This window comes from Haemaphysalis longicornis, unplaced genomic scaffold (assembly GCF_048455015.1).
Source record: "Haemaphysalis longicornis isolate Haplotype H1 unplaced genomic scaffold, Haemaphysalis longicornis Haplotype H1 scaffold_3, whole genome shotgun sequence".
In the NCBI taxonomy this organism is placed as follows: Eukaryota; Metazoa; Arthropoda; class Arachnida; order Ixodida; family Ixodidae; genus Haemaphysalis; species Haemaphysalis longicornis.
In genome coordinates, this window is record NW_027526335.1 from 230836381 (window position 1) to 230851644 (window position 15264).

Genomic DNA, 15264 nt, shown 5'->3' on the forward strand with positions numbered 1-15264 from the left:
TCTTTTGGAGAGAGGGAGACACTTCTCGCCCCCTCAGTGATCCGTGTCGAACGGGGCGAGCTACAGCACTGCAAACCATGGAGAAAGAGCCAACGGAGCCCAAAAGCCGGGTCAACGCTCTCTGCGCCAGCTATTGCCGGTGCCAGAAAGCAACTCCACTACCGGGCCAGCTGGGGATAATTTTCCAAATTTCTCCAGCGCCCCCTGTCATGGGAGCAGAAAAATTCAAGCCAGGAGAACCGGATGCAGTTTTGACCCTTTCATCGGTTCTTCCGGCTCTGCCGCTCAGTTCACTCCGTTCATGGCTCAGTTACTGAGCCGAAGAACCGAAGACCCGGGTCAAATGAGCCGTTCCTCTGCGCCATCTATTATCGGCGCGGGAAAGCAACTGTACTGCCAGGGCAGCTGGGGCTAATTTTTCAAATTCCTCCAGCGCGGCCCCTGTCGTGGGAGCAGACAATTCGAGCCAGGAGAACCGGATGCAGTTTTGACCCGTTCATCGGCTCTTCCGGCTCTTTCGCTCAGTTACTGAACCGAAGAACCGAAGAACGGCTCCCGCTCTTTTCGAGAGCCGCTCTTCGCGAAGCGGATCTTCTGAGGCGCCATTTGGGAACCGCGGTGGCGGTGGCGGTGAATGAGAGATCGGGAGGCTGCAATGGCAGCAGTGAACGAACTGCGTCTGTATTTTCAAAGTAATAGGAAAATAAACTCATGTGACCATATAATTCACTAGAATCACTACAGTTGCATTTGTGCGTGCAGCTGTTGTCCGAGTCAGGAACGAGCCCCATCTTCTCAACCGCTCAGTTCCGCGGCGATTCTCGGCTCCCGGCGGTTCTTTGGCAGAGCGGCACTCCTAAGAACCGACGTTCAGCGGCTGCTCGCTCGATTAGAGAATCGTGCTGAGCATGTCTCTGAAGGAGTCGTGTCGGCACGTTCCGGTAGAGTTATTAGAGGCGTATCGGCCGACCCAGCTGGGTCTTGTGTGCAACTTTCGCGTCATCTATTATCGCTGCCAGAAAGCGGACCCGTCTCGTTTCGAATAAACTGAACAAAGTGTTGTTCACCACCATAATATTAAAATTAGTTTCTTGTGTCATGTTTTCCAGAATCATTTTTTTTCTGGCGTCACAGCTCACTAGTAGAGATCATATTTGTGAGGTTATAAAGTTGACAAAAAGTTGCATTTTCTTCTTTATATATCGACCGAGAGTTATTCTGATATACCACTGACACATAAAAATTTTTGTAATGATGGTGAGGCCAATTCTTTTGAGCACAAATACAGCGGATGTTACAAAATAAATGACTCAATAACAATTGAGTAATAACTTAGATTATGCATGCTTAACACAGGTTACAAACCTAAATGAACCGCTGAACCGTTCAAATGAACCGGTTCACTTCAGTGAACTGAGCCGTTCTGAGCCGCTCACTGAAGTGAGCCGTTTTGCCCATCTCTAGTAGAGCGCACCACTCGTCTGGCAACCATTCAGCAGAGTCTGCTGGCGACGGCAGACTCTGGAGCGGCCTTTCTTCGGAACAAGAGGGCATCGCGGTGAGAGTTTAGCTCCATTTTCTGTTGGCGCTTATTCAGCCCTTCAATCAAGCCGACCCTCAGCAGCTATGGAAGGTGTGGACATAAAGCTAAAGCGCTATAACATAAAATAAAAGCCCACCCCGTACCACATACGTATCACGGGTGACGCCAATTAAAAATAAACAAACTGGACCGAGGTCAACTAGAGTTTTGACAAGAAGGAAATACCCACCGAAGTGGAAAATAAAAGGGAAAAATTCTACACAGCGACACCACAGCCAGGAGAGCGGGCCCGGGGAGACTCCCCTGATCTCCCCTGGGACGGTAGCAGGAAAGGTTGGGATAAGGAATGTGGATGGTGGTGATAAGGAATGGGTTATGGGAAAGAGGGTGGGAATGGGGACAGCGACGTTTTTGTCCTAATCCTCAGATGTCTGACTCCTAAAATAGGCCTGAAAACTCAGGATGGGCGTCAGACGGTGCCAATTGGAATTCAGCGGACCCCACTATAGGTTCCAAACCTCTGAGCTCCGACATCGAAGAACAGGGAGAACCTGCGACGGAGTGACGACACCTAGACTCTGGACCCCTTTCACAACCAGCCCCCCAGCTAGCACCCACCAGGTCTCCCGAGAACTCAAGAGACCCTGCCCAGCCTACATAGGTACTAATCCCCCTCGTCTCAACGGTTTCGGATACTGGTAAAGCTAACTGTCCGACAGACGGGGTAAACTGTACCCTGTACGCATCCGTCGATCCCTATGTGCACCTGAATCACCTATCTCCATAGGAAGGCCTATGTGACTTATAGGGTTTCGGTGGACCTCTTATGTGCTCCTATGCCAACCACTCACCCACCAGGGAACCGGCTGCAGGAAAGGATATCCGAATTGGAGGAGCAGGTGCGGCGGGCGGACTCTGAGCAGACCCTAGTAGCCCAGCTGGTCTGCAGGGTGGAGGTGTTGGAGAACAAGCTTGCGGCACGGGTGAGCAATGAGGAGGAGGAGGAGTCATGGAAGCAGCAGGAGTTCGAACCTGGTGTGGGAAGCCAAGTGAAGCAGAAGCAGGAGAGTGAACCTGGCGTGGGAAGCCGAGAGGAGATGAGCAGTGGCATGGCCAACCAGATGCCAAGCCAGGGGGGAGGTGAGCCACATGAGCCTCCACAGGAGCCGATTGAACGGGCGAAACAGGCGACGCTGGCAGATGGAAAGGGAAATGACGGGACAGGAAACACGGAGGAAACCCAGGAGGTACAAGGAGTTGCTTCACCAGGACGGAAGGATCGGGATGAGCGGACGAACACAGGTTCGAAACCCCCGACATACGAGAAAGCCAAGGACTCGAGAAAGGAGTCAGGGAATGGAGAGCGGGCAGTTCCCCCATCCCAAGGCTGCCAAGTACCGCGGGTGAGACCTCCATTCACGGTCTCTAGAGAAGTCATCGTGGCGGGGGATGGCAACGTGGGGCCGGTTTGCCAAAGAGCTGGTCCAAAAGCTTGGAGACGACGGCAGTGTGGAGTATGTGGCAGTGTGGAGGGGTGCGACGGTAGACCGGGTACATAAGTTCATTGACGACTACGAGAAGCAAGCCAGAGAGGTGCCCCGCATATTCGTGCTACATTTCGGCCTAAAAGAGGTCCTGAAGGGGGAGGCGGACAGGTTCGGAGCAGAACTTGAAAAGGCGTGGGCGGACAAGGGCTCGAATCTGGTCGTGTGCTCGATCCCTGAGATTACGGGACGAGGGCGGACCCCACAGGCGGACGTGGTTCTAGCGAACGAACGTCTGCAGGCAATATGTACAAAAATGGGAGCACGGTTCTTGGACCTGGCAAAAGTACTGGGCCCAGGGAGCTTCGCAGCAGCTGATGGGCAGTACACTGATGACGGTGTGCGCCACGTGGCAGGAGCTATAGCGAAAGCAGCGACCCCTTTTTTAGGAAGGAGCGACCAATCAGGGACGCCACGAGGGTCAAACAAGGGAGGAGCCAAAAAGGAGCCCAGCCTGGAGGCTCTCTGGGAGGCGGTAGAGCTGCTTGTGCGGAGGCACCGCAAGGGACGTTCCCAAAGAAAGACAGGAAGAGCGGGTGCCCAAGAAGCCGTCGTCTCAGGGGGAGCAGGAGGCGCAGGGGCAGCGTGAAGCTGGCATTCCTTAACATACAGGGAGGCCGCACCCATCGCAAGTGGGAAGAAATCTTCCAGGCGATGGCCAAAGAGCGACTCACCCTGTATGCTGTGGCGGAGACCCACCTCCGAGGGGACGAAACCCCCCCAGGTCACCAAGGAGTGTGCTGGGAGGGATGCAACAGAAGGGAAGGAGAAAGGAAAGGGGGAGGCGTCGGCGCTCTCTGCCTACCCGCCCAAGGGTGGACAAGGGCAAGACAGGGCTGTAAGGAGCATCTGTGGATGACCGGCAGAGTGGCGGGGCGACCAACAGCAGTGGGGGTAGTATACATGTGGACTGGTAGAGCCGCCAACATTAGGAACCAGGAGCTGTGGGCGTGTCTGCAGGATGATATCCAAGATCTTCAAGCGGACAGACAGATTCTGTTATTGGGGGACTTTAATGCCCATCTGGACGGAGCACAAGTCAGCAGTGGGATGCGCCAGGATTACAATGGCTCCCAGCTGCTGGAGACAGCAGAGAGGTTCGGCCTGGTCATCGGAAACCTGCAGCAGAAGTGTGAGGGAGGAACTACATGGTCGTCAGGAGACCGGCGATCCTGCATTGACTACGCCCTCATGTCGCCAGGCCTATATGATCGCCTAGGGAGAATGACCATTGACGAAGAGGGAGTTCACAGTGTGGGCAGTGACCACAATAGGTTGCTGTTGGAGTTTGGAGCGCAACTGACGCAAGAGAGACGGAATACCTGCGCGCCGAACACAAGGTTGCTCACCGAGGAGGGGGTGGACATATTAGGAACTCAACTGGAAGAGAGACCGGCGTCAAGCTATCCGGAACAGGTGGAGCGGGTTGGCATAGAGCTGGACAGGAAGAGGCGAAAATGGGGGAAAGGACGGGGCCACAAACTCAAGCGCTGGTGGGACTCAGAGGTACGACAAGCGGTCGGAGCAAGAAGACAGGCTTGCCGCGCACATCGTCAGGCGGTAATACGCAGAAAACCGGTGCAAGTGAGAATGGAGCGTTGGGCAAACTATCTGGAGTTGAAAAGGAGGGCGGCGAGCTTGATCCAGGACAAAGTCTGGCAGGTTGACCGGCAGTTCCTGGAGGAATTGAAGAGAAGTGGAAGGGATGCTCCAAGAAAGTTCTGGAGACATATCCGGCGCTCCCAGAAACATGTTCCACCCCAGGAGCCGCTATGCCATCCAGTCCTGAAGTATCCCATGTCGGATGAAGAAGGTGTGCGGTTTGTGGCGGACTGTGTTGAGGAGGGCTTTAGAAGTCGGTACGCGGAAGGCCGCACACCGACGCTGTGCATGGAGGCGGAAGGCGAGGCCGTTGCAACGGACCTAGAGGAGTGGCTAGGCCCTGTGGGTGAGTTGGAGATGAGGCGGGTAATTGCCAAGATGCAAGCAGGTACGGCGCCTGGATTGGATGGTTTTCCGGCAGCTCTATTGAAAAAACTGGGCCCAAAGCAGAGCCTAGAGTTGAGGGAGATGCTAAGTGTCATGCTGGAGACGGGGGAGATCCCTACGGAGTGGAGATGTGGCCGCATGCTGTTCCTGTACAAGGGGTAGGGCCAGAGGAGCAGCTTTGCGGCCTACAGACCAATCACCGTAACGTCCATCTTGTACAGGCCACTCGCCCAGGTCCTCAGGCGGCGGATTTAGGCTTGGGCAGAACGGACTGGAGTTCTGGGCGAACTCCAGAATGGGTTTCGACAGGGGCGGCTTGGAGGACAACGTGTTTGTCCTCACGCAGTGCGTGGAAGTCGCATGCTCGCAGGGGCGAGAGCTATGGGCAGCATTCTTAGACGTGGAAAAAGCCTACGACTCGGTGGAGCATGTTGTGCTTTTGAACACGTTGCGAGATATGGGCCTCCCGGAGTTGATGATCCAACGAGTACAAAGCCTGTATTCCGGCACCGAGGTGGTCGTGGAGTGGCAAGGCCGAAGCTCGCAGCCGGTGCCGATAGGGCGTGGACTACGTCAAGGCTGCCCACTGTCGCCGTTGCTCTTTATGCTACTCCTGTGCCATCTAAAGGGAGACTTACAGGACAGCGGCAGAGGGTTTGACCTCTCGTACATGGAAGGTGGCGAAGTGGTGCACCAGCTACTACCCGGTCTGCTGTATGCGGACGACATTCTGCTTACAGCGAACTCAAGAGCAGAACTTCAGGAGCTGCTGGATATCTGCTCGGGGCATGCGGATCGGCTGGGTCTGAGGTTCAGCCCCCGAAAATGCGCGATGTTGCAGTGGGGGCGCTCAGGTGAAGGATTGGATCATGGACCCTTGAGGCTGCAAGGAGAACTGATTCAGGTTGCGCCCTCATACCGTTACCTGGGGGTGGTGGTGTCGACAAAGCCAGACTACCTGCGGCAGCATGAGCAACGAACGAAGGAAAAGGCAGTCTTGGGCCAGAATGTGCTCAAAGCGAAAGCCTTATGGTCCTTCAACAGGCTGGAGGTGTTACGGGGCTTGTGGAAAGCGGTGTCAGTGCCAGCCCTTACGTTTGCGAACAGTGTCCTGTGTCCCTCGGCTGCTACAAGGGAGTTTCTGGAGCGCCGCCAACGTGAAGTCGGCAGAATGGCTCTAGGGTGTCACACGACACCGAACGAAGCAGTGCAGGGTGATGTTGGATGGGCGTCCTTCGAAACCAGGGAAGCCATCGCTAAGCTATGCTTCGAAATGCGAGTCTGGTCGCTGGGTAGGGAGAGGTGGGTACATAGGGTGCGTAGGTATCTCCTCTTTACTGGGCGGACAACTCGCTGGACAAGGCGCCTGGGAAAGCTATCGTCGAAGTACGAGGTGCCGTTGCCTAGTTTGAGCAGGCTGAAGGAGACCAGTGTGAGTGGGAAGGCAGTACGGGAGCGAGTCAAGGTGGTGGAGACCCAGAACTGGCGGGAAAAAGCAGCCAACAAACCGGCAATGCAAGTGTATATTGCCCACAAACAGTCCATTCGCCAGGAGCGTCTGTATGACAATGCCGTGGGGAGCGGCCTGCTGTTTGAAACGCGCGCAGGGGTGCTGAGAACCAGGAAATGGCAAGTGCGGTGTGGACTGTCAACTAGCGCTGGCTGCACTTTTTGTGGTGCTGAAGAGGAGAGTGGGGAACATGTAGTGTTGGCGTGCCCACAACTTCAACCGGCCCAACCTAGTGGGCTGACTCTTGCGCAAGCGCTGGGCTTTTGGCCCGTCCTGCCACCAGGCGGCGCTGCAGTGGCTAGTGAGGTGAACCGTGCGGGCTCCGGTGGGGCTGTGCAGGTGACGGAAGTGATCGAGCGAACTAAGCGGCGATTGGAGTGCTGGAGGCAGCGATCACTGGAGTGCATGAGTGCAGCAAGGACCGACTTAGGTGAAGTGTTAGATGAAAAACTATGTGGCTAGGACACTCACAGCTTGTCTAGTGAGGTAGTTCGCCCGTTTCAAAGGGAAAAGCCTTAAATCCGTATACGTATCCGTATGTTACCGAATGGGGGCCTTTTGTTGTTGGTAACTGATGCGTCAATATGCTGCGGTCCGTGCTCGTTGACGAAAAAAGGCGCAGTTTGCTATCATCGCTGGCCTCTTTTACCCTTGGGCGTCAGTATAAAACGTCCACAAATGCAGTGGTAAGTTGAACAGGGCGCAGGCGAGTCGCCCACAGCAAGCATGCAGCGGTGCCCACAGAATGTGCTTCAAACACACGGCTGGCGAGCCGTGCGTTAGCATGGCGGGCACATGGTAATAATAAAAAGAAAGGCAGCGAGAAAACAAGCAAGCAGCACACCGCAGGGAGGGTGTTGCTCGTATTCGTCGTATGCGCCCTATCGACGAAAGCCACAGTGCAACGATGAACGGCTTCGTTTTCGGCGTCGGCGCCGACAGCAGGTTGCAGACGACAGGGGAGAATATTTCCTCCCCCGCTTCGGTGTTTCGTAGAGGCCGTACAGAGGGCGCTACGTGTAATTAGATAAAGGGAGAATCTCGCTGGTCCGGGGAAGAAAAGCCTCGATTTCCTCCCTTTTTCTACCCTTTTTTCTTAGAGTGCAGTGCAAAGGGGGATGGTTATAAAATTTTTATTTCAATGCGATGGAATTGCAACACATACAAAATATTTCTGAGCAGAAATTTTTACTTTAATGAGTTACATTGGCAAAATATGGGCCAATTTGGCGCCCCCTTCAGATGATTAGGGGGGGCGGCCGCCCCCCTGCCCCCCCCCCTCCCCCCCCCCCTGTGCGCACGCCTATGATTTCAAATGAGTATGGGATGAGTATGAGTGATTTTGAGAACAGACGAGCTTTTTGAGTCTGAGTTTGCTTGAGTACAGCGTTAATGAAAAAAATTGTGATTGAGTTTGAATGAGTTTTTTTCGGTTCTGCCGACCTATGGCGCCGCTCCTCGCCACTCCTCCTCGCCGCTGCCGCTAGCGCGGCGGCCCGGCGGCAGCTCCTCAATGCGAGACGGGTGGCTTTCCCGCACCACCTGGAACTCAAGATGGCGGATGGACGCGCAACTCTGCTCCCCTAGGGGAGCTATGTACAGGAACTCGAGCCGTCACCGATGCGAGGCGCCAGCACCGAAAGTAGCGGCCGTAAATGAAAACTCCCCTGTCACGCGCCCGCCCATTGCCGCCGCGCGATTCGGCAGGCCGGATCTAGTTTCCATCGACCGGCCGTGCCATAACCGTTCCAGTTCAGGTTCCAGCAAACGATACACTTCAAGTAGACTGGTTGCACTTTACGAGAAAAACTTGCTCACCGTCACAGCATTCCCATTACAGTGGCGCACGGCCATACGGGAGCGCCAAATTGCGTGCAACCCTAGGATCATTATCATGTCGTACGGTACTTCGTCATTTTACACTGCTAAGAAACATATCCCATGCGGCGTTACAGGAAGATCTTTCTTTATCGTTTTATGTAAAACATCCTAGAAAAAGGTGGCGTCCCAAACACTTTATGAAAACGTGTTGAATGCTTCCGGGTTTTTCGCACTAAGTGCACGTTGAGGACCAGCCAAGGAAAAGCCTTTTTTCCTCCGTCCATGTGCCAACAGAAAGTGTGCCGGTGTGCAGCTTAAAAATGTTTTCACTGAGGCGGGGACTGCCATAGTTTTCACGCGCCACAGAACATGTTGGCCACCGCCTGCCCCATACAATGAACCATACAGAGGTACTGGAAACAGCATTTCGTTGAATTGGTTCGTTAGTGTTTTCCTCGATACAATCGCCAATACTCCATGGTAAATTTCACGGACAGAAATTTAAAAGATTGCACCACTTCTTTCCAAAATCACTTAACGACATATGTTTCATTTCTTGTTGACACAAGAAAGCCTGGAATTACATTTGATAGCGTAGTTTGTCCGTAAGTCCTCAGGAATGGATGTTTGACGTACCGCAATAGCAAAAAACAAAAAAAAAAAACCCGGCTCACAATCTGCCTTATAAAAAAAATCGGCCAATCCAACACCGCCTTGCCTTACAGGCCGAAAAAGATTACTTCGGCTCATGCGTTCCCACGTAGAACCCCAAATAAACCCAGCAAAAACACGATGTATCTTTTGCACTTGCGTTGGGGAACAGTGTACCGCTTGCAGCACAGGGGCCCTATTCTTGACTGCAATGGAAATTCGCCATGTTTTTTGCGTGAGCACAGCGTAAGCAATCAGTGACATTGTGCACGTATAGCTTTGAAGACATGCAGTGTAATTTGATGCTTCACTCATAAAGATCATAACCAAGGTATGAAACATTTCCTTTAAAAGATATAAAAACACTTGGCATGTATATAAAAATTTAGATGGTAGCTGAGGTTGGCAAGGGAAACACATTTCTGCAGGTCAAAATTGGCGTCAACACCACAAGGCGATCGAGTGACATTTATCGAAAAGTGAGCGAAAGGCGGATATTGAGCTAAAGAACATCACACAATCTTTTTTTTATTTATATCGCTTTTAGTAGCATAGTTGAGCTCTCTGCTTCCATGCAAGCTTTGTTGCGTTATCACCTTCCCGGCCGACACCACCGCCATGCTGTCGTCTGCTGCCATGTTACAAGTTTATGGCGTGATCACAGAAAAAGACGGTCGCAACCACGGAGCAAGATATAACGTGGTCGCAACCATCGCTTGTAGGACGCATAAGGGCAGCGAAGGGCTACGCCTGATAACCGCGAAGCATACCGATGTCGCGGATTCACTCATTCGTCAAGCTTGACTTCAATCAGCGCCGTAATGCATAAAACAGTCGCTTTTCTTTGTTATTGTTTTCTTAAGTTCGATCATGTGACCCAGCAGTCCACTAGGAGGAGTGTGGACAAAATGCCATGCATTGGGTTCCCTTTGTCATTGAGAGGCTTGTACTGCCCTCTTATGTGGCGGTTATGATAAACGAATAATTTTTATTTTATTGAAAGCAAACTACGGCACGTTATTTGTATGCTCCGTGATCGCTGACTTGGAAACAGTCAACACTATTATTTTTTTCGGTAGAAAACATGCTTGAAACCGCGCGTCAGGCGAAACTGCGCCTGCTGCAAATTCAGCGACATTTCTCGACGCCGAAGGTCGGGGACATTGTTTGCCATATTGAGCGGAAAAAGCAGCCTCCATTTGCAAGCTGTTAGGTATTATCACGTAATTTTTACGCAACCTAAAGTTGCCAATGTGTGACGTATACATCCTATTCAACTGTTTACGTTACGCCACATCTTTTCAGCCAATCACAGTGAGGGCGTGGCCTGCAAGCCATAATGTTGTTGATTGGCAAAGACAGGCCTACGTTGTCATGTCTGCTGCATTTCATCTAGTTTTTCCGGGCTGGCCAAGAATTGTGCACTTCAAATAAGGCAAACTTTAGAACTGTTGACATTAAACGTCATGCTCGTCAAAATGACGAAAGCACACGCAACCGCTTTGTCAACCGGAAGCACGTGACCAAAATTGAAAACCATTCAGAAAAGACTTCCGTCAAATTCCCCAAGTTCCCTGGGAATTCGTGGAGTCGTGAATATGGTCCCACACCACAGTTTCGCGAGAAGAAAAAGATAACACACTGTGGCGCGCGCAAATACCGATAGTGCGATGGAGACTGCCACTTTCTCGCGCACTTCTTCTGGTTCCCCTTCCCAGTACTCGTTGCTACTCGAATAGCTGTCCAACAGTACCCCTAGATAAGGCGTCGGCATCACCGACCAACTGACATTCGCAAAAACGCGGGGCGTTGACTCCCACCCACCATGCCGAAAACCTGCACATTTTGTCCAGTTCACTGCACTGGCTGTTACCTTAAAAACTGTTTAGTTACATTGATCGGTTCTGTGATACTTTGCTTATCTTCACAAAAAAGCGCCACGTCATCTGCGTACGTTAATAACTTCACGTCGCTTGAGTGAAGAGGAAACCCAGTTATGTAAGCATCGTTGATAACTTTCAAACAGTAAGGCTCCAAGAAAATACAAAAACGAGGGGTGAAGCCGGACACCCTTGTCGGACAGAAGACAACACTGGGATACTTTGTCACCTCCTTATTTATTTACAACTTCGTGAAGCATTCACGATAGGCCATGCGCACTACTTCTATGACCACACTACCAACATTTATATGTTTCAAAATACAAAACAATATTCATGGCGCACTCTGTCGAACGCTTTCTCGTAGTCGATTTGGAGCATAGCAACCTTGCGACCATACAGATTGCGCTATGAGCTGAAACGCATACTGCTGTATGAACGCGCCATATATCCTTCCTATAACCTCCTCCATTTAGATGGTGCTGCCGTCTGAGATAGGTGAAGAGAAGTAGTGCATAACGATAATAATTAGTGCCGACAGTGGCGCCAACTGAGCTCGTCGCAACGCAACCGTCTGCCCTACACTGCCTACACTACGCGGAGCAGGAACGCAGTGGTCGCACATTTGCCATAGCGACGCGCCAGCAGGTGGTCACTCGCCAAGAACACCCACAAGACAGCCCCGCGAATCATGCTCTTTTGCAGCAGAGGACCGTGAGTTCACCAAACGATCCGCTGGCAACCCGTTCGGTTTCGTTCGCATGGTTTGCGAGCGCGTGTGGTTTCATTCGGGTTTACGCAGTGCTCCACCGCGCGCAAAAAAGTGTCCACTGTTGATACGTCTGATGGTGCCTTATCGAAGAAATATAAATAGCGGTGTGCAAGTTCACATCGATGCAGAATAAACCTTCCACTGATAGTGTGAAGGCACATTGCACTTTCGTGTTTCACCTATTCCTGTGAAAGAGAGATCAACCGCACTTTTATTTTTTTTTTAAACTACCGCAGACAGCAGAAAACCTGCTTGTTTGATGACGGATCGACATTTTCAATGTTATTAGCTTGGCAAGTGCCTTCATGAAGTACGATATCCCGTAGTTTAATTTATTAGCAATGCTTGGAAAAGTTTATACCAAAAGTTGGTATAGGTTCGCTCTGAGCCGTTGTGTTAAGGGTCGGTGGACCGCCTGGTTGTTAGGGTTAGTCGTCACCGGGTGTGCGGCGTGTCCGCAGCCTGCATGCACTCAGCTAACCTTACATTTTTTTTTGACGTATCATGTGGCTTCGTTAGGGTAGTGTTCAGTATTTTACGCCGTCCACTGCTGTTATATAAAGCGGGAGAGCTCTGTACAAGTATTGTCATCTCGGCTGAACGTACCGAACGTAAAAAGCCCCGTGAAAAGCCCGTGTCCGATGGACGGGGAAGGGCGCTCACTTGCGGCTGATGCGGTTGTGCGTCGCCAGGTCGAGTCCCCTGCGCAGCGTCATGCTGATACCCTGGTTGAAGACCGGCTCGCGCGCGAAGTAGAACTGCCCCTGCGGCATGCTCGTGCATGCGCGGGCCACGTTGTACAGCATGGACGGCTGCTCGTTCAGCACCACTGCGCGTCCCGACAGCACCAGCCGAAACGTCTCGCTGCAAAAACACCACATCGGCCTGCCTTCAGGCTGCTCAATGCATGGGGACATTTGGTCGCGTCCCTTCGTAACCATTTATTTTTTTTTTCATTTTCCGGTGGCACACAATTCCAGTTGCGCATTACAATGCTTTCGTAAAATGGTAGCCTGCACATTGAAAATCGCATCGATAAGACTAAACACTTCTTGTTGCCCTGTCTATTTTGCTATGTGTGCCATGTTCTGTCGTTTGTTTATCAGGTTACGCATACGACATGTGAATGTAGAGATGGCACTACCGTAAATGGTTGTGAGGCAAAATGAAAGATGCGAAATGCCTGCTGCCAATCCAGAAAAGCGAAATGTGTATTTTCCTTTCTTGGCCGACCTAGAGAGCCAGCTCAAAGAACGTTTTGAGAACCACCGAAGCGTCTTGGTGGGGCTTCGAATGCTGCTACCAAAACACTACGCATCAAGAATTTCTCGGATCATTGATGCGGCGCAATTTTGCCTCGGTCCGCATGCGTCTGCGATGGAAGCCATTTGATCATGCGTAGGAGAAAATGGTCCAAAGTCACCGAATCGAATCCCCCCCAGCAGGCGCTTTGGGTGGCCTAAGCATGTGCAATGGGGAGTTTTTTTCCGCCGCCTACTCCCTTAACCGCCTACTTGGCATCTTAGCAACGCTTCCTATCTCCACATCAACTCCAGAAAGCACTTCTTCTTAGGCTGAGAAGCTATCTAAGGCATCGAGTGCAACAAGAGCGGTTGGCTGGACTGGCGCTCCTAAACGTACACCGGAAAAACTGCGTGACACCAGCACAAGTTCTTGCCGACTTTTGCAAGCTTCCGAGAAGGAAGAATTTCGCTGTGCGGTAAAACATTCGTGGGAATAAATACAACAATTTTTGTACGAATGTTTTTGTGTCGAATGTGTTTGGGAACACCTCTAGAAATGGGATCGCATAATTCTTACCTTTACCGTACAAGTAAGGACTAGAATACTCCTGCGCTGTCTGGGATCGGGGGCAGATATCTCTCAGTGGTAAGACAGAAAAAATACAGAACAGGGCGGCAAGGTTCGTCCTGGGGCGGTATCATTGGGGGGAAAGTTGTACTGCTATGAAACAAGAATTGAATTGGGAGCTGCTATCATCACGTAGAAGAAAACTGCGATTAAAACTTCTATATATATGTAAAAACTTCTATATATATATATATATATATATAGTTTTATATATATTATATATATTATATTATTAGAATATATATATATATATATATATTCTATATATATATATAAAACTTCTATATATAAACTTCTATATAAAAGTTGAATCAACAAGGATACGTATTTACAGACGCCATATTATTTGTCAAACCGACTTGATCATTCCTTTAAACTGGGGGAATACCGTCCCAAGACGGGAATTTTCGCAAATTTATTTTTTCTCACAATGACACATGAGTGGAATGGGCTCTCAAATGTACAAGTGTTTTGCTGTGAATGAAACTTTTTTTTTTTTTGAACCTGTAATCCCCCCCCCCCCTTCCCCCTGCTATAACGCCTTCGGGCGCTGCAGGTATACGTTGAATAAAGAAATAAAAAAAATGAATAAATTGTAATAAATAGACATCTGTGTAATATCCTTGAACTTCATTGTTTTGTTTAGTACATAACTGGAAAAGGTGAATGAGTACAAGTGCACACGAAGTAATCTCAAATTGTGTTGTGCGCTTTTTTACTTTTCTGAGGCTGGTCACATCTCCCTGCTCCCTTCTTCGTACCAAAATTAAAAAAAGAAAAACGCGCCGTGGATATTGGTAACATTAAATATTTTGTTCAGAGATTGAGTTATAGCTGGGAAGGACTGTGGAATTGAGGTTACGGGGTGAGGGGGGTGGTTGGGTCTGTAACCGACCACTTCTTGGTCGGTGGAATTGGTCGGTGTGTAACCGACCAATTCCTCTATATAGAGGAACTCTACGGCCGGGCGACCACGTGCGACGGCTCGTCCATCGGTTGGCCCGTCTGCAACGTCACTTGAGCCTGGCTGTGGTGGCCGCGCTCTACTCAATTTAGGATTCAAAGTCTCAGCTTTTTGATGGTGGTTTGAGCCGCGGATACGCGAATTTCGGCTGTCATAGTTTGTATCTTGTCGTCTTTTGAGGCAGACGGTGCGGAAATAACGTTTTCAGGAGGTTGAAATTTTGAGTTCAGTTGGCCTTTGAAGCAGGCACAACTTTGCCCTGTTTACCTGTTGCTAGCACTTGAAAACGAAAAAAAAAAGTCACCAGAAACACAGCCACAAGAAGAAACAAGCACGACCGACCATTTAAACTAAGTTTCTTTATTTACACATTTATTCCTTTCAAGTATCTAGAACCAACTCGCCCCCAATAAGCTCTTGCTGTTGCAAATTACTTATAGTAGTGGGAAGGGAACCCGATAGGTCACGAGCAATAAATTTAATCTTAATGCTTGAAAGAGGTTCAACCATGGGCCACATAGTTCAGTTTATGTTCAGTTCAGAGGTTCAGTTTGGACCACATAAAACACGAAAAACCTCCCCCGGTGTTGCAGGGCGTAATTAAAATGACCAGGAACAGCCAACATACTCTCAGTATGCTGGCAGTATTCGTCGTTTGGAATGAGGTTACGTTTGGAAAAAAAATATTGCATGCATTATGTATATCCGAGGAGTTAGT

General features: G+C 50.5%; 1 protein-coding gene across 2 annotated transcripts in view; it reads right to left on the minus strand.

Moving 5' to 3' along the window:
* LOC144176040 (putative glutamate receptor) overlaps positions 1-15264 on the minus strand; it is a 104257-nt gene that overhangs the window by 15559 nt on the left and 73434 nt on the right. For both annotated transcript variants that reach the window (XM_077705158.1, XM_077705157.1), the window contains exon 7: positions 12374-12574. In XM_077705158.1, the coding sequence (XP_077561284.1) occupies positions 12374-12574 (201 nt within the window). The remainder of the gene's footprint in view (positions 1-12373; positions 12575-15264) is intronic.